The sequence below is a fragment of the Typopeltis vanoorti genome, chromosome 16 (genome assembly GCF_054136105.1).
Source record: "Typopeltis vanoorti isolate ZY-2024b chromosome 16, IOZ_Tvanoo_1.0, whole genome shotgun sequence".
Lineage (NCBI taxonomy): Eukaryota > Metazoa > Arthropoda > Arachnida > Uropygi > Thelyphonidae > Typopeltis > Typopeltis vanoorti.
Window position 1 is genome coordinate 69,091,325 of NC_143564.1, and position 24,510 is coordinate 69,115,834.

A 24,510-nucleotide genomic window follows, 5' to 3' on the forward strand; every position below is an offset into this window, starting at 1 on the left:
AAGTGTGTTATTTCTAACCCAGCTCTCAGATTCATAAGTTAAAACTGGTTTGAACACTGTCTTGTATACAGCTAATTTAGTGTTTTGGCTAATTTCTCTCTTATTCTATATAAATTTATTCAGTTGACTTCCTACCATATCAGCTTTGTTCATTCTGTTGTCTATTTCCATATTTAATTTACCATTTTCACTCAAAATCATTCCTAAGTACCTGAAATGTTTTACTTGTTCTATAGGTTCTCCATTCACAATGTAGTTAATATTTTCAATGTTTCCCTATTTTCATTGTCTTTGTCTCATTGCAGCTGACCTTCATACCATATCTATTGCAACAGTTATCCAATTTAGTCAAGAAATCTTGCAGAGTTGTAGCAGATTTATTTAGAAGTATAACATCATCGGCATAAAGCAAAGCGCTGAGATTAACATCTCCAATTTTGATATCAGGTTTAATACCACTTTCCTTCATAATGTGATCCATATAGATAATGAATAACAGAGGGAATAATGTACATCCTTGTCTGACACCAGACTTAACATTAAACCATCTTCCTGTACTTCCTTCAATTCTAACTGCTCACTTACAACTCAAATAAAGACCAAGTATTATTTGATATAATGCCCCACTGATACCATACAACTACAAGTTTTCAAGAGCTTCTCTCTCTCTCTCTCTTGCACCTTGTCATATGCTTTTTTCCAAATCTACAAAACTTAAATACAGATCTTTGTTATATTCCCATGATTTCTTTCTCAACTATCTGTCGTAAAGTGAAAATCTAATCCTGACAGGCTCTATTTGGCCTAAATCCAGCATGTTCTTCACCAAGCTTCTCTTCCACAATTCTTCTCAACCATTTTTCAAGTATACTGGCATAAATCATTAATAATAGGAACACTCAGTAGAGAAATACGTCTGTAATTCTCACATTCAGTTTTATTTCCCTTTTTATACATGGGTACTATGAGAGCTCTACTCCAATCATCTGGAATTCGTCCCTTTGGACAGGCCTTCTGAACTATGCAGTCAGCCACTGTAAGACTTTTATACCTCCATTAAAGATACCAAGTACTTTTATAAACTTAGTTTTAATCCTTTTTCCCAAGTAAGCAAACAGACAAGTAAGTCAAGTTTGTGCCTGAACATAGTTCAGGTCTGAGGCAACTCATGGTAAAGATGGAGTAAGCTCTGATCACTTTCCCTTAGTATCTCCCTTAATGCAAAGCACATCCCCTTGCAGAGATGTATGATGCTATGTTAAAGGAAAGGGCCACTATCCAACCAGTTTTGACCTTTATTAAATGTTCAAGTACAGGTCAAACTTCAAAACCTCAGCGTTGTTCCCCTCAGTAACAGGCTCACCCTGCCACTGAAAAGAACTCTCAGAACTGGTTGGCTGTATACCGTGGCAGGCTCACCCCACCACCGAGCAGAGCCGCTCATTTGCTATCTGAGGGGTAACAGCAACAGCCATATTGAGGTCTCGTCAGTGGGAGCCAGATGCAGAGATGCCAAGGTTGAAGTAATGCAGAGCTTATAAATTTTACCTAAACAAGTTGCCACAAGGTGCTTTGACCTTATTAAATAAAAATCTCAGGATGAGAGAAAGATGTAGAAAGTTTTTTACCTTGGGTATACTATACATTAAAGATACCAAGTACTTTTATAAACATGGTTTTAATCCTTTTTCCCAAGTAAGCAAACAGACAAGTAAGTCAAGTTTGCACCTGAACATAGTTCAGGTCTGAGGCAACTCGTGGTAAAGGTGGAGTAAGCTCTGATCACGTTCCCTTAGTATCTTCCTTAATGCAAAGCACATACCACGAGTTGCCTCAGACCTGAACTATGTTCAGGCACAAACTTCACTTACTTGTCTGTTTGCTTACTTGGGAAAAAGGATTAAAACCAAGTTTATAAAAGTACTTGGTACCTTTAATGTATAGTATACCCAAGGTAAAAAACATTCTACATCTTTCTCTCATCCTGAGATTTTTATTTAATAAGGCCAAAGCACCTTGTGGCAACTTGTTTAGGTAAAATTTATAAGCTCTTCTTAGATCCTGAATGGAGAAATTTTGCAAGGAAATTGTTCATTCAGGATTTAACATGCAAAATCAAACTACTTAAGGAAATACCTGCACACCAGCAGAAAATAAAGAAAGCTTGTTTAATATATGTGAGAATATGTTTTCCTTATATGTGATGTATAAAAATTTACTGATGTCTAACAGAAAATCAAATTAGAGAATTTATGTCAAAAAAGTAGAATTTATATAAGAGAAATGTTGGCTTATTATTGGTTTCATTAAGCTATCTAGTATACTGTAAATCTCCAGTAGTAAGACAGGTAATAAGTAGCAGTCCAAAGGTCACATGTGAACTGTACAAGTCAAGCGTAGCGCCAGAGGCAATGGCTTACACGGAAGGTGACGGTAGCACATGTTTCATAAAAACAGCAACCTAAGAGCAAAGGGAGAGTAAGGGATCGACTTAAGGGCATAAACGATAAGGGTCATGTGGAAAAGACCCAGCAAAAAAGGGGGCACACGAGAGGAGAATATAAGGTGATGCATGCCATATTGAGCTCTCTTCTCTCTTTTACCTGGTTCCTGCTTAGTGAGTTTTGATGGGTGGTTCGTGAGAGTGAGGAGTGTAGGTGCTGCGATGTCAGACAGCGGGCCTTTTCCTGGAGATGCCTAAGAGATAATTCACGAACGCTTCTACGCGGAGCTGTTCGTGAATTATCGGCCTTTGGAATCATGCCATCGCTGAATGTCCCATTGGAAGGAGCGGAGAAAATCCCCTTAGACACGACAGAAACACATTCATGTCCGGCAGTAGTTTGAGGATGACGTAGCCACAACGCCAGGTGCAGAGACAGCCTAATAGGAAGATAACCAGAACCAACACGTGGCAGTGACTAGACACCCAGAAAGGACTTGGTAACGTAGAGAACTTTATTTTATGTTTCGGAAGTATCAGAAGAAAGAAATTTGTGTCTAATAATAAGATGTGGACAATTGATTAGAGAACTTTAGTGAGAATACTTATTTGGAATAGCTAGTTTCCATTGAACAAAAGAATTGTTCAGAAGCTATTCTCATATTTGAGTATGACTGAGTTTGATAAGGAAATTAAGATTGCAGACAGCCTTTAATGAGTAACACCAGAATGTATGATATATAATTAATGAGTGGCATGTGGATAGGGATCATAAGTTTATGTGGTATTGTGTTTGCTTTCTACCTTATCTAGTTTGATTAATAATTTGGAAACTAACTAAGTGTGTTTGATTAACTTAGAATGTATTAACTTCCTTAGCATGAACTTTATTTAGCATGAAATTGAGATTTTTGAATATATGATTCATCTTAGTTGTACATGTCTTAAAATTCCAATAAACATGTTTTATTACTTATGCTTGAGTCATGCCTGATTACGAGATCAAATTACCACTTATAAAATAGAACCTTAGCGGGAAGAATTTAGAAGGTATATAAAGATAGATTTCAGGTCACGACTGCCAGTACCAGAAATCTATGCGACCATAACAAAGTGCATAATGATGTGTGTATGCCTTGAGATCTAGGATTGTTTCCCTGAGCAAGAATCTTTTCTGTTATAGGATACTGGCTGGCGCAGCATAATATAAATTTTGCCAGTATCTGAAAAGAAAATAACCCTAGATAGAAATTTCTTAGGCTAGACAATAGAATAGAATAGATAATAGCAATTATTGAGATAATAAAGATAGAAAATTAGTAGAAAGTAATGACGTAACACTCTGCATTACTTCAACCCTTGGCATCTCTGGGTCTGGTTCCCACTGACAAGACCTCAATAATGGTTGAAACCAGTCTGGATAGTTGCCCTTTCCTTTAATGCATAGCATCATACATCTCCGCAAGGGGATGTGCTTTGCATTAAGGGAAATACTAAGGGAAAGTGATCAGAGCTTACTCCACCTTTACCATGAGTTGTCTCAGACCTATTTTTAGGTGCAAACTTGACTTACTTGTCTGTTTGCTTACTTGGGAAAAAGGACTAAAACCAAGTTTATAAAAGTACAGCAATCCCTCGATTAGTGCACCTAATGCATTCTTTAAAACAGGGGCATTAATCGAAAATGCACTAATCAAATATAATAATCTATGAGAAAATGTATAATTCATTCCTCAGATTTCTTTTTTGATCCTTCATTTTTTTTATAAAAGAATTAGGGTATGTCTCAGGGCCTAGTTAAAGGAAAACTATGAAGCTGAAAGACAATAAAACATATTCAGAATATAAATTTATTATTCTGCTTCTTAACAAAGAATTGAGCTAACGTAGTTTGGCGGGCATTCTGTTTCTTTTTTTTCATACAACTGACGGTATGGCCCTATTGCTTCTTCTGCAAATTTTACTAGTTCTCTCTTCACAGGGTCAGTTTCTAAGCATTGCTGCTTAAAAACTTCGATTGTATGAAAAATATTTTCAAATTGTTTCTGTGAAACCTCTTTGGGCTTGTCAGTGATTAAATTCTCTTCATATTCTTCAGGATCTTCCCACTCTGAATCTAAATTTAGTAGGTCGGAATCACTCAACTTCTCAGAATGAGATTTAATTAACTTAGATTCATTTGAAAAGCCTTTAAAATCATTTGGACAATGTGGAAGAATGTGCTTCCAAATGGCTCGCAGATTGCTAGCAGTAATTTCATTCAACTTTATAACCAGGCTGAGATATTTCTCTGATTTGGGTAGAAAAGTCTTGGAAGGCATTTGCTTTCAAAAAAGGCCAGTTTCATCAACATTAAATATTTGTTGATCACAATAGTCTCCTTCTTACACAATTTTCTTCAAAATCTCTGGATATCTCCTTATCTGCACTTGTAGCTTCTCCTGTGATTAGAACATTATGTAGGCTATTTCACTTTTTGAAACACTCAAATCACCCAGCACTAACGAGGAATTCTTCTTCTTTTCCATTGATAACCCTTTCTTTCCAGGTTACAAAGAGATATTGCTTTTGATTTAATAAGGACAGTGTTTAGCGAGATCCATTTTTGGATACAATCTTCAATCCATGTAAAAATAAGTCTCTCTAATTTAATCATTATAATACTTGGATTATGAGTGCATGCATGATGAACTTGAAGCAGCCTTACCTTTCTCTTTGTATTCAGCAGTTGATTCACCATTTTTGTATTCTTGTCCTATCTTTTCTCTGGACGATTTGTTCATTTTTCTTTATTATTTCAAGTTTTTCTTCCAATCAGATTACTTTTAGAATCATTTTCACACTTCTATTTTTTGCTCACTAATTCTTTTACTCATGATTAAAGGTTAGGAAAATAATTTAAAATAAAAAAGTAAGGAAAACAATTGCACGTGATATGATCAGCAAAATGCTATGTAAAGCAGAACGTAAATTTTGGCAGTAAATTTGAAACATAGTGTACATGGAAATAGTGTAGTATGTCATTAAAAAATAACTTTGTAAAATGTTTCAAATCGGTAACTAAATTATTTCATCCTGGTGAGTGATTTTTTAAATAGTTAGCTATAAAAAATGTATAGATCGAAAATTTTTAAAATCTGTAACATTTATTTTTAAGATGTATATAGGCAGACTAATCGAATTTGGGTATCGAAAAAAAATGAGGCACTAATCAGGGGCACATTAATCAAGGGATTGCTGTACTTGGTATCTTTAATGTATAGTATACCCAAGGTAAAAAACTTTCTACATCTTTATACCTCATTTCTGGTCGAATATCATCTACCCCAGCTGCCTTTCCACATTTCAGGCTTTTGATGGCTTTTTCTACTTGAAGTATGGATATGTATTCCTGATTGCATGCTTGGTCAGTGTTTTTTTACCACTTTGCTGCCCCTGATTGTTTCATTTAGCAATTTTTTGAAGTAATTACTCCATACTTCAAGGATATCTTTTTCTCTTGTTTTCATGTCACCTTTATCATCTCTAATTCCTTTTACAGCTCCATTTCTGAGCTTCTTCAACAACCTCCAGAATATCTTGCCACTTCTTGATATTTATTTACTATGTTCTTCCCAAAGTCTTCCCATAAGTTTTGTTTAGCTAGTTTTACATAGTGTTTAACTAGCTAAACTAGCTATATCCAGAGTTTAGGAGACTAATTCCTCTATAATTTTCAGTTATTAATATCGCCCTTCTTGTGTGAATAACTATTGCCCTTTGCCAGTCTTTTGGTGGTGGATCACCATTCCATATTTTATTTATTAGTTTAAGGAAATGAATTTTGAGGTTTGGGCCTGTATACTTGATTAATTCAGTATTTATCCCATCTTCACCTGATGTTTAATGGTTTTTACAACTTTTTAGAGTAATTTCTAACTCGTTTATTGATATAGGATTCAAGAGTGTCTCGTTATCAAAGTTTATTGTTTGAAAATCTTTATTATGAGTCCAAAGGTTTTTATAGTAGCTTAACCAAGTATTCTGATAGATCGATAGGTGAAACACGTTTTCTCTTAGCTCTCTATGTAAATTATTTAATATTTTAAAAGTTTTGGACTGTGGGCGTGTAATATCTATTTCAAGTTCAGAGACAAAGTTGTCCCAAGACTCTGTGTTTTTTCTTACAGCTTGTTTAGCGATTGATCTTTTTCTCTTGTATTTTATAGTCATCTTGAGATGTTGTTGCTAAGTATTTTTTAAAAGCATTCCTTTTGTTTTCAATAATTTGGGTGATATGATCACCCCCATCTTCTAATTCCCTTTCTTCTCTGCCATTTCCTCTTCTTTCCCAGTGATTCCTTGGTTGCATTTGTTATAATTGTTTAATATAATATAATATAATATAATGTTTAATATAATGAGGCAATGCGCAGAGTTTAATTTAAAATGATCGGTTATTTGGTCAAAATTTCCACAGGATCATACAACTCAATTAGAAACTGAAAACCTGAATGTAAAGCACAATTTAGATTATGTTATTATATCGGCTTCCACTGTGTATAAACTATCTGCTTCCACTGTTGATCAAAAATGGAACCACAAGTACAGTAGCTCCATATATACCAGATTTAGTTCTGTGAACATTTTTCTTGAGTTACAAAAAAATTCATGAAAAGCTACAACTGATAATAAGAATATTAAATTAAATTGATTATCTTAACATTCAATTCATAAGGAAAGAAATTCACATGTTCCTTATGTCTTCATTCTTGAATGACATAAGGAATGGGAACACATGAAATAGCTCCATTTATTTCTTTTCTATTCACCAATCTGATAAAAGCAAGTAGTGTCAGAATGCCAGATATGTTTTTATCTACATCACTGTCATTCCATTACTTGAATTTCATCCTGTATTAAATCTCTTCAAACATTAACCCAACTCTACTACTTTTTCTTAACAAAAATCTTATGACCTTTAAAAATGCCCTGTCCATCCTCTCTCACCACATATTCAATGGCAAATATTAGCCCTAGTAGGCACTACAACAACCTTAAAAACCCAACCATCTTATTCTCTGTTTTTTAAAGTTATTAATTAGCATCCAGGCATGCTGCTTTAAGAAATCAGCTTTTCAACTTTGCAACCAAAGAGCAATATATTCAATAAGCTAGCATAATACAATGTACCAGAAAGTGATTATCACAGCCTATCCACAATACTAATGCTATATATTATATAGTACACATAAACAACCAAAACTGTCAAAGATAGCTACAGCATCATTTTATGAATTTAGAAAGATTGCTAAAATGTTTATACATATGCAGATCTCCCAAAATCTTAGAATTCATTCTAAGATGATAGTGCAGCATGCATGCCTACAGAAAGCAATGCAAAAATAGTTTTATATATCAAAAACAAAAGAATACCTACCCATGTCGTCTATGTCCTGTACGAGAGGATTTGGATGATTTTGAACACCTTGATGATTTGGACACTTCACTTTCATTATCAGAGTTTCTTCGATTACGATGTCTTTAAGAGAGCAAAAAAAAATAGATTTTATTTCTACATATTAAAAAGAAAACAAACAAAGAGTTTTCATCCATTATTATCAACAACAGAAAAAAAAAAAAAAAAAAAAAAAAGGTAGAACACTATGTATCACAGCAATTTGACACTTCTGGACTCTCCTCACACACATTCATATTCTGCTTTAGTTCTAATGGCTGTCTACCCTTACTACATATTAAAGGAGAAGAATAAATAGTAACTGTGCAGCATGTATAGCTTAAGTTTTAGTTATTGTTGATGTCAGAAGCTGTACATCAAAAACAGTAATAAGAAATCAAAAAAAAAAAAAATTAATAATAAATAGATAAACGATTATTCTGTTCATACACTTATACTGTCATGGTCAGAACATCACTTCCATCAATGTTTTATGCTACCAAGTTGGAAAATGATTACCGATCTTCAATCATGCATGTTAAAATATGCATGCCATCTCAAGAAGGTTATTAAGAATACCTTCCAGCTTTGATGGAGGCAATGTTGATGTGAAAAAGTCTAATGAGTTTAAGGCACAATATAACAGATAAGATAATAGTGAGTAAAATCAATAAGCCTGCTGATTCCATGGAGGGATGATAACTGTTTATAAACCTATCAGACCAGATAATTCTAGCCACTCTCTGAATAATCAATCTCTTCCATAATAGTATTAATTCTAAGTAAACTAGAGATACTGACTACAAGAAAGTGGTATTGCAATTACATTTCTTCTTCTTCCATGAAATACCTATGTAGACAACAATTCTCAACCTCAAGTCTGGCAGTATATGAAAGATGTCTGAGATGTCTTGCATGGCCCGTTGATCTAGGGATATGATTCTCGCTTTGGGTGCAATAGGTCCCAGGTTCAAATCCCGGATGGATCCAATAAATTTTGTTGCCCTAGTTGGCCAAGTGGTTAGCGTATCCGCTCTCTAGCCAAAAGGCTACAGGTTCGCATGCTGCAATGGACACGGATGTTTGTGATTGTCTGTGAAAATACTAGTGATGGTAGCAAGTAGTATATGGTGTTGGTGTGGTTGCAGAGTAGGTGCCCTCCTTTGATGAGTCTTTGGACTCTCTGGAGGTGTCACGTAATAATAATAATAATAAACTTTATCTTTTAAAATAAAGCTGCATGTAGAGAAAAGTGTTATAGTTTAAGGCACAATATTTTAGCACACATGCAGCTGCATTGAAAAAGATAACCATTGTTTCAGCATACAATTATAATCATTTGCTTTTGCCATAAACATCATTAACATTAAACTGCTAATAATCCCCCTTACCAGTTGTATGTCTCAATCATATGTACCCTCCCACACACCCATCCTATTCAATAGACTGCAAATTACATTTCCTTAATCTCTCTTCATATTCAATTCATGGACACCAGAAATCACTTTATTCAATCATCTCTGGACACTTTCTGGTATTTCTTCAAGCCAATGAACAACAGGTAACCAAATCTGTGTAAAGTAATCTATGTGTGGTCTGACCAAGGCATTATACATAATGGAACCAAAATCTTTATTTCAAAATGTCTGTGTCCTTCACATCATTATCATGATCTGTTGTGCTGTACTAACAATTTTAAAGCAATGTGTCCTCTAAATTTTAGGCATTAAACATTACCCCCAAATCACTTATCTCCTACAACTCCTCTAAGATATCCTCATTAACTGTATACACTGCAATCATTTTTGTTTTCCAAATTTTAGAACCTTACACTTTGCAACAGAACTAGTAACTCCTCCACTTACATGCCCATTCACTCAGTCTATTCAAGGTAAAGACACTACATCTGCTCCACTACTCATAGTTCCTCGCAACTTTGCATCATCTGCAAACAACTGCAATCAAACTATTCTCAGTATCATTAATATACAAAGTTAAAGAGCAACGACCCCAAAACTCACCCTTGTGTACAGCCCTATTGTACTTTTTGCTTCCAGGATATCATTCCCTGCACAACTTGCTAGTTTCTATCAGAGAGTGAATCTCCAATCCAGTACATTAACCTACTATACAACTCAATTCATTCCAATTGTCCATTCACTTTTACTCTTTCATTACAGTGATCATCATCATCATCATCATACGTATCAAGGATTTAGGCCTAGCATGGCCTGTTCCGGCCTTAGAAGTCATCGTTGAATCGTTTAAGAGGACGTCCTGGTTTTCTTTTCCTAATGGCTTGTACTTTATTACAGTGATATATATATATATATATATATATATATATATATATATATATATATATATATATATGTGTGTATGTGTGTTCTATGATTTACATTCACAACATGTGCTTTCTTTTCAAAATACTATATTTACTTTTGATATAAAGTGATTTTCTGCCAAAGCAATCTGTTTTTTTTCAAGTTTTCAACTTTACTTGATATTTTGTATAATCCAAAGTAAACATTTTTTCCCCCGTCTGATGCAATTATCAATTATTCTTATTAGCATAGTCTCTGAGAGTCATAAAACTCATTGTTATTATTATTATCTGAGACCTCCAGAGAGTCAAGAACTCATCGAGGGAGACTATAAATCACCTAACCAGCTGTCATACCTTCCCTTAAATTCATTCACACTAGATGTACTCACTACTCCTATGGGAGAAAACCTACCTCTAACCGCTTTCTTGCCTGTGAACAAACTTAACTTCCATGGATGCAACCATATTCTCTCCCCACCTTCCATATGATGAAACATTTCATCAGATGATATTCTGTAACACCCATTCAAAAGTTTATAGACCCTCTATTATATCACTCCTCTTTCTCCTGTTAACCAAAGTCTGCAATCCACATACTTGCAATCTGTCCTCATAATCTAAATCCTATATCCAGATATAATCTAACTCTTCTTGGCACCCTTTCCACAGCTTCTTTATCCCCTTGGAATCCGGGAGACCAAATCTGCACACAATAATCCAGGTGTCATCTTATTAAAGCCTTATAAAGAGGCAAAATGACTTCCTTATCCTTACAAGTCAAGGTCAGCTTCAACATTGCAATTATCCTCCAACTTGTATTTGCATCTTTTGCCATGTGACCTTTGAACTTCAAATTCCTATCCACCAATACTCCAAGATCCCTTGCCTCTTCAGTTTCTTGTAGTATAACCCTGCTAATATAATATGCTGCTGGAACTCTACTCACGCCAAAGTGCATAACTTTACACTTACTAAAATTAAACTGATAGCCATTTTCATTTGCCCAAATTTTCAACCTATTCAAATCATTTTGTAAGTGCTGAATATCAGTAGCATCCCTGATTTCCCTGCTTATCTTTGCATCATCAGCAAACAATTGCACATCTGATGCTAGACCCTGCCTGATGTCATTAATGTATAGATTGAACAATAATGGCCAAGGACTGAACCCTGAGGTACACCACTGGTCACTTAAATCTGGCAGATTCACACCCACTGTATACCACTTTTTGATATCTATCTGTCAACAATCCATCCAGCAGATAATCCTTCCACAATCATTTTCTCATTTACTGGCTGCATAGCAAAAAACCTCTTGGGATTCTCCTTGGATTCCTGCACTAGTCTCCTCTTATATTCCAATTTTTCTTTCCTTACTATACTAATCAAAGTCATAGCCTAAGCCTTATATTCCTCATGCAACTGTTTTCTACTTCTTGCTTTATATGTCTTCTGTGACTTCTTTTTTTTCATTATTTATACATTATATATATTTGTTTCTGTTCTTCCAAAAATTTCAATCCAAATGGAATGAAACAAAGGGGGGGGGGGCTGCTTTCTCCATGGATATCTCTTGAATATTCAACCCATTTTGACCAAATCTGGAATACAACTATTTATAACACTTTTTGTACTCCTCTGAAATATTCACACTCTCCAAGGTAATTTTATTCCCTTCAAATTCCAGAAAGGAATATATGAGGTGGGGGAATGCTTGCTCCACCTCTCATCATTCAACTCATTTTGACCAAACTAAAAAAACAGATACATTTTTTTAGTTTGTTATATTGCTTATGTTCCTTTGAAAAAATCATATCTAAAATGAAGGGGGGGCGGAGTCACTTCCTCCACAGATAGTTTCATTGCTCAAATGATTTTCATTAAATTTGGGATGCAGTTGTTTCTTATGTGGTTTTTGATCTTTGAGTAAATTCAGTTTAATCAACCTAAAATGAAGGGGGGGGGGGAATTGTCTCCTGTATAAAACATCTGTACAAGTCGCACTGCTCTACAATATTTCTGAAATGTGAAATGCAGTTGTTTCTTATGTTTATTTAGGATCCTCTGAGAATTTCTGCACAATCAGATCAAAATGGAAGATGCACTTGTAAAGGAAGAAGAAGAAAATAAACTACAGTAGACAATGGCTGCATCATTCAAATTTGCCAGTGTGGTTGACTGAGTGGTTCATGTACCCAACCAACAGGCTGTGGGTTCAAATCCTGCTATGGGCAATTATGTCTGTCTTTAAGTGGTAGATGAATTTCATCACTCAGTGTGACTACACTTACTTAAGGCATGAATGGCTGAAAAAAAGTTCCATATTTGGTCTCCAGAGCAGAGTTTCTGAACTATGTAAAAAGTAAATAAAAATATGATAAAATAAATCCTTAGCCTACTTAGGGTACTATAGGCTTTCATGGATGGAAGATACATAATAAAAATATTTTGACATAACAGTTCCTTAACTGTTTTATCAACTTCATTTAAAAAATATCTTATATAAAAAGTGAACCAAGTTCTCTGGAAGCAGGAACTTGGCTTCAATTTAGAAATAACTACTTACTGACAAATGCTTTAAGTGTTAATATTGTTGATTTTATATGATGAGCATTATATGATTTATACTTTGCATTATAGCAGCAGGGTGAATAGCATCTGTTCTCCAAACTGTGTTTTCAAATCCAACTATCCCAGTTTTTTTCTGCCTCTCTATGTGACCACATCCTGTTTACAGGATTAATGTGGCTAGCTTGAAAAAAAAAAGTTCCACATTTAGTCTCTGGAGCACTGTCCCCAGATTATCTACCTTTACTGGTAGGCAGTATCAATGTCTGAAACATAAACTTTGAACCTTCTGCAGGTGGACTAATGCTAATAGGTAAATTAAAGAAGAAAATGTATATAATGTGATGGAATTCAAAACTTGACCTGGTGTAATACTCAGATGCTGATTAAATAAACTTAGTTCATTATTATACTTAGATGTATGTTAACATAAGTAATTCAGGGCAGCTTATTAATCCATAAAAAATTTCCTTAAAAACTTTCACACTGCATGGGAGGAACATATATAAGATAGGGAAAAAAAAAAAAAACCAGTAATCTACTATGAAACACACTTATGAACAGACATGATTAGAGTTTAATATTTCTTGCTTTTGGAGACCATTGCTATTTGTGAGAGAAACATTTTTGCCATATCATATTTTTCTTAGGATTTTCTAATACCCTGCTCAAATGATTTTCATTAAATTTGGGATGTAGCTGTTTCTTATGTTGTTTTAGGTAATATGCCACCCCTAGTTAAAAAAAAAAAGACAATTCAAAACTGATGAAATATATAAATGTATAAATGGCAAGTTTCAATAATTTCATTCAATTGTCTTTGACATACAAAGAAAGGAAATCATGCCAGAAAACACAGTTCCAGTTACAAACCTGATCTTGGAATTATCCAAGAGGTTTTGAAATCAAATGTCAAAAATATTTAGATAAAAATTATCCCATATTTTACCTGCGTCTCCTGTAGTCATAGCTTCCATTACTGTCTACAGAAGAAGATCGCTGATGAAGAGGATACCTATGAGATGATTGAGCTCCTGCACTACGTACAGACCTAGGTGATGGGTTGGTGGAACTGGAATACAAACCTCTATCCCTGAAATGATGAATAACAGGTTAAGTGACTATGTTATAATGCAGCAGTTTGCAAACATTTTAAACTGACAGAACTATTTGAATAACAACAAGAAGCCTCAGTTGCTGCTAGATTGATATTATATTCGCTATAATAGCAAAATTTGATATACTGAATATTATACAAGGTGTACAGAAAGAAACACAACCCATAGGTAATGTAAGTTCATTAGTAAATTAAAAAATGGAATATATCGGCTATTATAGGTTGCACACAAAAGCACACAATGAATCATGTTATTAAACATATAACATGAGATTACAACTTATATGCCACCCACTGGGCAACAAATGCTGAACATTACCTCTACTAACGTGAGAGCTGATTACATTCAAATCAGCTTTTTCATTTAAAAAATCTCCATAAAAAGGAATCATGTGGACTAAGGTCTGAAGATATTAATGACCATAATCCTTTGAAATAAACTGCCCATTAAACACATTATAACTCAAGGAGGTGGAAGAAATGTAAACAGTCACATTCTGTTATTGAAACCACATTTTGCAAAACTAATTTTCAGATAAAGTTTCCACATACTTTCTTGGAATAACTGATTATTAAAGCATGAATGTTCATGAGCTTATTTTCAGTAAGTACTTCTGGTCTTCTGCTTTTTCAATGCATCCTAAACATTTCTACTTTTTTTTATCATAGATTTTTGTTGCTTGAGTTGTTTGGAAAGGTCTTTGTACTATTCAGATTCCCCCCTTGTGGTTTATAACATTATAACATTGAATTCTGAGGTATTTGACAATGAATATTCTTTCCTGAAGTGTTAAGATCATTTTTGTACTAATAATGGTTAATGAATCTGAAAGAACCAATGTGGATTTTTAGTAATATACCTATGCATTGTCTATAGGTTGCGTTTCTGAACATCCTATATTTTATTATATATCAAGTATAATAAGCATAATATATAATATTATAGAGAGGTATAAATTAAATATGCTTTTTTGATATAATATAATTCTGATATACAAGTGTTAAAATCCTGCAAGATATTTTAACACATTATATGTACATACATATATAGACAGCATTTGTAGAGAGCTCCTGAACAGATAAGTATTATTTTAAGTAATAATTGGTAAATTTGCTTGAATCTTACGTAGTATTAGTTACTTTTTGTATCTTGGCGTGTCTTGGTGATTTTTGTGCATCTTCTGAGTTGTTTCAATAAGTAATTTGATAGATATGATTGCACCTGGTGCACATGGCGCCAATAAGGAGGAATACAATGGCATCCAGGTCACCATCTTTGTCTAAAAATTTTAATTTAAAGGATTTTATTCAGTGTACCATTTGTGAAATGTATGCTTTGAGGAGAGCGGTTGGAGTCTAATTAGACAACGATAGTGGAGCGAATGTGTGCAGAAAGTGTAAGGAATGCAAGGATTTAAAGAGTATTTCAGGTCGTGAGAGTGATATCGTTGTTGAAAGTGTGAATGAAAATAGTGATATGTGAGGAATGACTAGTGATATTTGCGAGGTAGTACCAGATAGTAGCTGTGAGAGTGGCATTGAAAGTGAGAATGAGGGTAAACATACAGAACGAATGAATGAATTAACAGATAATAAAAATGATGAGACAGATGCAATGAGTGAGATCACACGGTTATGCAGAGCAATATACAGGGCAAATCGGCAGCTGGAGCGTTGGCAAAAATGTTTACCGAGCATACTAAATAATAAACGGCAAAAGTATGATAAGAAAAATAAGAGTATGATAGTGAGTGTAAACAAAATGAAAGAATGAGTGTTGTAAGGAGATTCGTCAGTAAGAGGTGTGACAGATGAGAGTTTAACAAAATTGTACCAACCTGGTGCGAACATTAAGGACGTAAGCGAGTCAATTAGAATGCAAAAGCAGAGGATGAAAGAATGGATAGTGGAAGCAGGGACAAATGATTTGAAAGGAGACAAAATGGCTATGAGAGAGGATTTGCAGGAATTGCTTGAGGTAGCAAAAGAGAAGCGTGAGAGAGTTAGGATGGTGAGTCTGTTGGCGCGGTATGACAGTGAAGAGTACAGAAGATGGGCCAAAATTGGTAATGACTTTATGCAGAGATTATGCAGGAGTACTGGTGTGGAATTTGTGAATGTGTGGAGTGAGTTCGATGGGTGAAAGGATTTATATAAGATGGATGGTTTACATTTGAATGGATTTGGTGTACAGAGACTTGAAAAGGTGTTGTTGAATGAAGTGGATGTGCAGAATCAGGAAAACTAGAGTTATTAAGGGGGGGGGGGAGAGAATAGATATGCAAACTTTAGGGAGACGGTTGAGTGCATGAATGTGTGTGTAATATGCACATGCGAGTAGGAAAGACCACGAATCAGAATGGGATAGCTAGTATAAGGTATCAAAATAGGGATGGGACAAATGGGCTTCTGAAATTCATGTATACTAATGCCAGAAATATTAGGAACAAGAAGGAAGAATTTTTGGCCTTGGTTGGCACTTCCAGGCCACAGGTTATTGGCATTAGCAAAACATGGCTGACAGAAGATGACATAGCTAGTGGGATAGAATGTGAGGAGTATGTTGTGTTCAGGAGTGACGGGGAATAAAATGGGTGGGAGGAGTATTATTGATGATAGCTGATGAGCTACAGCCAATTAGAATAGAAGTGGAACTGCAGGATAGAGAAAAGAGCACATTTGAGGCTATTTGGTGTGAGATTGAGACTGGCAGAATAAAATATACAGTTGGGTGCTATAGACCAGGTGATGGAATAGATGGTGGAGATAGTATGCATAAGCAAATAGAAGCAATGAGTGGAAGGAGGGTATTTATTATGAGGGATTTCAACTATGATAACATTGATTGGAAGGAGGAGAGGACACATGGGAAGAAGGAATAAGATTTTATGCAGTTATTAAGAGATAACTATCTGTGACAGCATGTAATGGAAAATACTAGGGTTAAAGAGAGTGCTTGATCTAGTAATTGCATCTGAGAATTTGGTTGTAACAAATATGACCACGTTGCCACCAATTGGTGAGAGTGATCATAGGGTCTTGACTTGGGAGGTGGCTAAAGTTGTCGAATTTACAATTAAGACAGGGTACATGTGGAATTATCGGGTAAGTAAGTGTGAAATGCTTAGGAGTTTGATTTGTTCAGTGCCATGTCATGTAAAACTGCAAGGGCTGGACGTTGATAGTGCATGGGAGGCGGTTAAGAATTGTTTGCATGAGGCAATGGCTGACTGTATACCTAGAGTCCGAATAATAAATCAAGTAGGGGTTAAATGGATGAATAACACGATTAAGCTTGAGCTGCAAAAAAAGAAACAACTATGGAGGGAATTTAAGGAGAAAGGTGACCGGCAGGCACATGAACGGTATATAGCGCAGGCCAGAAGGGTAACGAGTGTGGTAAGAAAAGCAGATTATGAAAGAACATTAGCCATGCAGGCTAAAGAGACTCCCAAACAGTTTTTTTGATATGTGGCAAGTAAAAGAAAAAATGTATATGGCAGAATGATTTTAAAAAATGCTGAGAGTAGGGAGGTAACCGATTCAGTTGATATAGTTGAATTACTGAACAAGCACTTTCAAAGAGTATATCATCCAGGGTGACATTGCAGGAATGAATGAACCAATAGCTTATACGGGAATTGTGGTGAATAGTCTATTGAAGGTGAATAGTCTATTGCAAAATCTCAATGTCAATACATCTGTGGGATTGGATGGTATACCAGCTCGTGTCGTACATGAAGCGTCTAAAGAATTGTCAGTGCCCTTCACCATTTTGTTTAATCGAGTCTTGGGGGGTGGAAAGAGGGGAAAATAGTTCCACTGCATAAAGGAGGTTCCAAGATTGCTGTTTTAAATTACCGAGCAATCAGCATATCAGGAATCGTTGTCAAGGTCTTGGAGAAATTAGTCAAGAGAAAAATACAAGATTGGCTAGATGAAAATGGGATACTGTATGGGGGAACAGCATGGTTTTGTGAAGAGTAGATCATGCCTCAGTAACTTGCTCACGTTTTATAACACAGTGACGGCTGAACTGGATAAGGGTAATGCGTTTACATTGATTCTACAGGACCTTGCTAATGCCTTTGACAGAATACCACATGGAATTCTAATCAGTAAACTGCAGCATATGGGGATGGATATAATGCTGGTGAGATGGATAGGAGAGTGGTTGATGGAGAGATATCAGAGAGTGGTTTATTCAGGAGTAGAGTCCAAAAGATGGCCTATGACTAGTGATGTGCTGCAGGATTCTGTTCTTGGACCACTACTTTTCAATTTGTTCATTAATGATACAGAAAAGGATCTGAGAGGAAGTGTTTATTTGTTTTCTGATGATGCAAAGTTGGGTAGAGCAATTGTGAGTGCACAGGATGTCAAAATTTAACAAGATGATTTGGATAGTTTGGAGGATTGGGCTAAGGAGAATGATGTCAATTTAATGTGGCAAAGTGTAAGGTTATGCATTTTGGGGTGAAAAGATCAGCAGCAGTATACCACATTGGTGGAACCATACTCCAGGAGATTGACAAGGCCAGGGATTTGGGAGTGTTGTTGGATAGGGAGTTGAAGTTGAGGGGACACATCGCAAAAGTGGCTATATGAGCTCATCAAATCACTTGGTTGCTGAAAAATACTTTAACAAGCAAAGAGGAACAGGTTACTGTTCCTCTGTATCGAGCCTTGATAAGACCCCATCTAGACTACTGTGCCCAGAGATGGGTGCCAGGGTTTCTTCTTGATTGCGAGGAGATAGTGGATCCAGAGACAAGTGACCAAGATGATAGCAGGTCTATAGAATGAACCTTATGAGAACAGATTGAAGATTTGTGGGTTGCAGAAATTGATTGACAGGCGGAAAAGGGGTGATATGATTGAGACATTCAAATTACTGAAGAGTTTCTATAAGATTAATTCAGAAGATATTTTTGAGAATAGGACTGGTGGTGGTAGGACTAGTGGCCATACATGGAAGCTGGGCAAGAGTGTGGTTAGCAAGGGTGTTAGAGCTAGGTTTTTTACTTGGAGAGTGGTGAATGAGTGGAATAAGCTGCCAGAGTCTGTTGTGGGTACCATGACTGTAAATGAGTTCAAGGTGAAGTATGATAGAGACTGTGTGAATGTCGAATAGTTGTTCTTGACATGATGTTAGGGCCTCCCTCGATGAGTCTGTCGACTCCTTGGAGTTGCCCGTAATAATAATATGTGTATGTATGTATATGTGGAACTACAAGGGGGGGTGATTATAAAGAGGAGCTCAGGAGACAGCTTGCAGGTGTAGCATGAAATGGGGAGTTAGCTGGAAGAGAGATCAATGCAGCTTCGGGAATTTTTAAAAACTACCTAGGAGATGCAATGTCTAAATGTATTCCAAGGGTGAGAAGGTTAAATAAGGTAGGTTCAAGATGAATGAATAAAGAGATTAAGCATGTGATACAGAGAAAAAAAGGCATTGTGGAGGCAGCATAAGAGTAGTGGAAATAGCCAATTTCATGAGGTCTAAAAAAGACCAGGCAAGGAGGGTGACTTGGTTGGTGAGAATAGCTAAAGAGAGGTATGAACAGCAGTTAGCTAATGAAGCCAAAAAGAATCCTAGGGAGTTCTTTTGATATGTAGCCAGCAAAAGAAAGAATGATTATGGAAGGATGACATTGATTGGAGAAAATGGTATAAAGACAGCTGTTGCAGAACGTGTGGTGGAGATATTAATGAGCAGTTCATAAAGATCTTTCAATCTTGTGACTTCGTAGAGAGATTGAGAGCAGTTGATGATGGGGAGAAGAGACTCACTGTTAGTGAGCAAGGTGTTTTGGGAGTTGAGTAAACTAGATATAAATAAGGCTGTGGGACTTGATAATATATCACCACGTATTCTGAAAGAATGTGCCAGGGAGTTGACACCTGCCTTGACATATTTTTTTAATATGAGTCTTGCACTCGGTCAAGTTCCTAAGGAGTGGTGGAAGGAGGGCAAGATTGTGCCACTTCATAAAGGAGGTGATCAAACTCAAGCATCAAACTATAGACCTATCTCTGTGTTAGGTGTTGTGGTTAAGTTGTTGGAGAAGCTTGTGAGAAGTAGGATCTAGAGTTGGGTTGAAAACAATTGTATTATCTTTGATGGACAGCATGGATTTGCTAAAGGGAGGTCATGTTTTAGTAATCTACTTACTTATTACAATAAAGTGACAGCAGGAATATATTGCTGGAGGTAGAGGAAATAAGAGATCTGGGGGTGATAGTGGATAAGGATCTAAACTTTAGGGGACACTGCCAAAATTTTGAAGAAAACACAAAGGCTTCTGGGAATGATACGGAGGACATTGACGTGTAGAAGTAGGGAGATTCTTGTTCCATTGTATAAGGCTTCGATTAGGCCACACATGGACTATTGTGCCCAGATTTGGTCACCGGGTTTTCAGAAGGATGAAGAGATGTTGGAAAGGGTCCAAAGGAGACTGACTAAGGTAGTTTCTGACCTCTGGAATGTCAAGTATGAAGAAAGATTGAGAAGACGTAATTTGCAGAGTCTGGTGGACAGGAGGAAGAGGGGGGGGGGATATGATAGAGACCTACAAGTTGGTAAGGGGTTGTTATAGGATCAATGCTGGAGAAGTTTTACAGAGAATAGTGGGAGATCAGGAGGGAACCAGAGGTCATCCCTGGAAACTGTATGAAGAGGGTGTGAGTTGGGGAGTGAGAGGCAGGCTTTTTTCGTGAAGAGTTGTGAATGATTGGAATGCCTTGCTTGAGAGTGTGGTGTCTTCAAGGAGTTTGAGTGTGAGTGTGTTTAAGACACAGTATGATGAGATGTGTGTGTGTGTGATAAAAGGACCTCCCAGATGAGTCTTTGACTCCATGAGGTCTTGGGGTAATAATAATAATGCATGTATGTATGTATGTATGTATACACACACACACACACACACACACACACACACACACACACACATATATATATATATTGGTAAAAGGAGATCTAATAATATGGAAAGTCAGGGAAACTAGATTATGATAGGAGGAATGGTGAGTATCAGTGTTTAAGAGCAACTAGTTATGCAACTATATTAATGATACAAATATGCTTAATAATGGTGGTGATTATGATGAAAAGAAGAATGTTTTTTTCTAGTTCAGACATTAAGATATGTAAGGATATCTGCATGAGCAAATCATTAGATCTAAACAGGAATCTTATTTGTCCAACTAGTCATGCAAACTATACAGGTGAGTATATATATAAAAAAAAAAAAAGCATGGTTGGACTTATGTTCTGTACACAAATGCCTGGAGTATAAGGAACAAAAGAGTTCAGTGAATTGCTTTACTGAATAAACTGTAGCCTCAGATTATTGACATTACAGATACCAGGCTCTCGGAAGCAGATGCACAAGCTAGTATGGAGTGTAAAGGGTACAGTATTTTGTTTGAAAGGATAGACAAGATAAGAGGAAGGGGGATCTAATGATATTGAATGATTTAAGTCTAGTTAGAGTAGGAAACTATGATTACAAATATAATTATTATTACAACATCCATGGAGTCAGCAGACTCATCGTGGGAGGTTCATTCAACTGGCAACATTTTAATCATACTGAATCTTAAAATCATTAATACTCCCTGCATTAACAACAGATTCTGGTAACATGTTCCATTCACTCACAATTCTCCCTGTAAAAAATCTACTCCTCACATCCTTCTTCACCACACTGTTACATAACTTTTTGGCTGATAGTCAGGCATCAGAGGGTGGTGTATGGTGGAGTAGAATCAAGGCAAATGAGGCTGATTAGTCAAGTGTCCCAGAGCTCTGTATTAGGACCACTACTTACAATCCTTAACACTTTCTGCATTAATAACATATTCTAGTAATGCATCCTATTCACTCACAATTCTCCATGTAAAAAATCTATTCCTCAAACCTTTCTTCACTATGCAGTTAAGTGACTTCAAGGGATGGGCTCTGGTTCTTCCCACACTCTTTTCATAATGCTCCTCTGGATTAATCCAATAAAATCTCCTCACTAACTTAATCACTAACATTTCATCTCTTTTTCTCCTATCCACCAAACACTGCAATCCACAATCCTTCAACCTCTCTCCATCAACATTCCAGAGTTCTGATATTGTCTGAGTCATTCGTCTCTGAAACCACTCCAATGTTTCCACATCACAATGATAATCAGGTGACCAAAGGGGGTGGCTAATAGACATCAGTGGGTGGTGAATGGTGGAGTACACAGTCTCTGCACTAGGACCACTACTCTTTAATTTGTACATTAATCATACAGGAGAAGATAAGAAGGGAGATATTCAGTTTTGCCAATGATGCAAAACTCGGGAGGACAATATAGTTGATAAAGGTGATATAGATATCTTGCAAGATACTTAAATAAATTGGCAGTGTAGGCAAAGGACAATGGTTGCTGACTTTAATGTTGTAAAATGTAAGGTAATGCACACTGAGATGAAAGGGTTACATACTTCGTATCATACTGATGGCACTAAATTACGGGAGGTTGATGTGGCTAAGGATCTGGGATTTATGATGGATAGAGATTTGAAATTCAGAGGACATATTGCAAGACATTGCAAAATAGCTCAGAGGATTACTTGGATGTTGAAGAACACATTGAAAAGTGAAGACAGGAAGTTATAATCCATTTTTATAAGGCTATGATTCAGCCACATGTTGATAACTATGCACAGATTTGGTCACTTGCATCTCTAGGAGACTGGGTGGTGGTAGAGAGAATTCAGAGATGAGTGAGTAAGCTTGTGACAAGTCTGTGGAATCTACACATTTTCAAATCTATCCTCATAGGGAAAATTCCACAGATTTGCCACAAGCTTATATCATATCCCCTCTTATCTGCAAAGTTTAGCTGACATGCAGATAAGAAGGGATATGATAGAAACGTACCAGTTACTAAAGGGATTCTATAAGACTGACATAAAAGACATTTTTTAATGCACGGAGAGTAGCGGGAAAACACGGGGTCACACTTGGAACTTGCCTAAAAGTGTGATTAGTAAGGGTGTGCAGACTAGGTTCTTTACTTAGAGAGTGATGAATGAGTGAAATGAATTGCCAGAGGTGGTTGTGAGCAAACTAACAGCGGATAAGTTTAAGGAAGTGTCTGATAGTTATTGTGTTAATGGAGAATGTTGATCTCCTGCAATGAGCCTTTTGACTCTGCGGTGTACCTGTATAAATGATAATAACAATAATAATAAAATGTGAGCACAATAGTCCAAGTGTGATCTGATCAGTGCTCTACTTATCTTTACATGTCAGCATACTTATCATAGCGACACTATAATATGCAGACTTTGCAACACTTGTAATATGCCCTCTAAATTTAAGTCTAGTGTCAGCCAACACTTCCAAATCTCATCCACTTCCAGCAGTAACGCACCATCAATATATGATAATACACAGCCTTATATTTCTGCACTCCAAAAGCAACACTTTGCACTTATTGATATTAAAACTACAACCTCACTCTTTTGTCCAAGTCAAAAGTCTATTCAAATCTTCCTGAAGGGAATTAACATCAGCAGTGCTAATTATAATTCTCCTCAGCTTTGCATCATCATCATCATAACTGATAGATCTATCAATTACAAACAAGTTAAACAACAAGAGACTAAGAACAAAACCCTGTGGCATGCCACCAGTGACCGTCCTTATTTGAAATACTGCTTCAACATGCACAACTTGCTGGTATCATTCAGAGAGCCAATCACCAATCCATTTAACCAATATACTACTATTCCCATCCTCTGCAGGCTGCACACCAAACTTATCATGTGGTAATCAATCTAATGCTTTTGCAAAGTACAAGAATATCAGTGTATATTATCTTCCCTTATATAACACGCTTGTTACCTTATCATACTGTGTAATGAAAGTAAATTGCTAAAACGAGACCCTGCCCTTTACAAATCCATTATGAAATCCAAATTCATTATGATCAGCCATCATAATGAATACTATGTCCATCAATCCAATCTTGTATTATATTCACCAATCTCTCCAACTCCTTGACTACAAATGCAGTTATATAGACGGGTCTATAACTGGAAACTTCTGTCCTAGAACCATGCTTGTGGAGTGGTAATATTTTGCCTTCTTTCCATTCTTATCCACTGCAAGACTTTCATCAAATAACCAGATCAAGGGCATAGCTAACTGTTTGTGCACATTTCTAAAAAATATATGGTGATATGTCATCCATTCCAACAGCCTTATTAACATCTAGCCCAATGAACACTTAATAAACCTCAGATTCTTTCACCAACAATTCTCCTAATACTTGTCTCCCTTCTACATATGGCATGACATCATTTACACCAGTATGATATATGCTGATAAAATGGTCATCCAATAATTCTACTATATCCTTTGCAATAGTCATGCTACTACCATGACTGTTCACCAGTGTCAACCTGCCATAATTATTCTTCCTCTTGTTGGCCATCTAGCAGAAGAATTCCTTTGAATTAACTTTGGCCTGATCAGCCAATCTCCTTTCATACTGCACCTTTTCCTTCTTTAGCATGCTCATCACCAACGATTTTATACCTTCTATGTAGGCTCTTCTTTTCAAACA

The 24,510-nt window shown here is 36.1% G+C and overlaps 1 protein-coding gene across 1 annotated transcript in view; it reads right to left on the reverse strand.

Moving 5' to 3' along the window:
- LOC150098108 (band 4.1-like protein 4) overlaps positions 1–24,510 on the reverse strand; it is a 637,189-nt gene that overhangs the window by 222,201 nt on the left and 390,478 nt on the right. Inside the window, exons 16-17 of the mRNA XM_090406685.1 lie at positions 13,724–13,867; positions 7,863–7,964 (exon numbers count right to left, since the gene is read on the reverse strand). Of these exons, the coding sequence (XP_090262811.1) occupies positions 7,863–7,964; positions 13,724–13,867 (246 nt within the window). The remainder of the gene's footprint in view (positions 1–7,862; positions 7,965–13,723; positions 13,868–24,510) is intronic.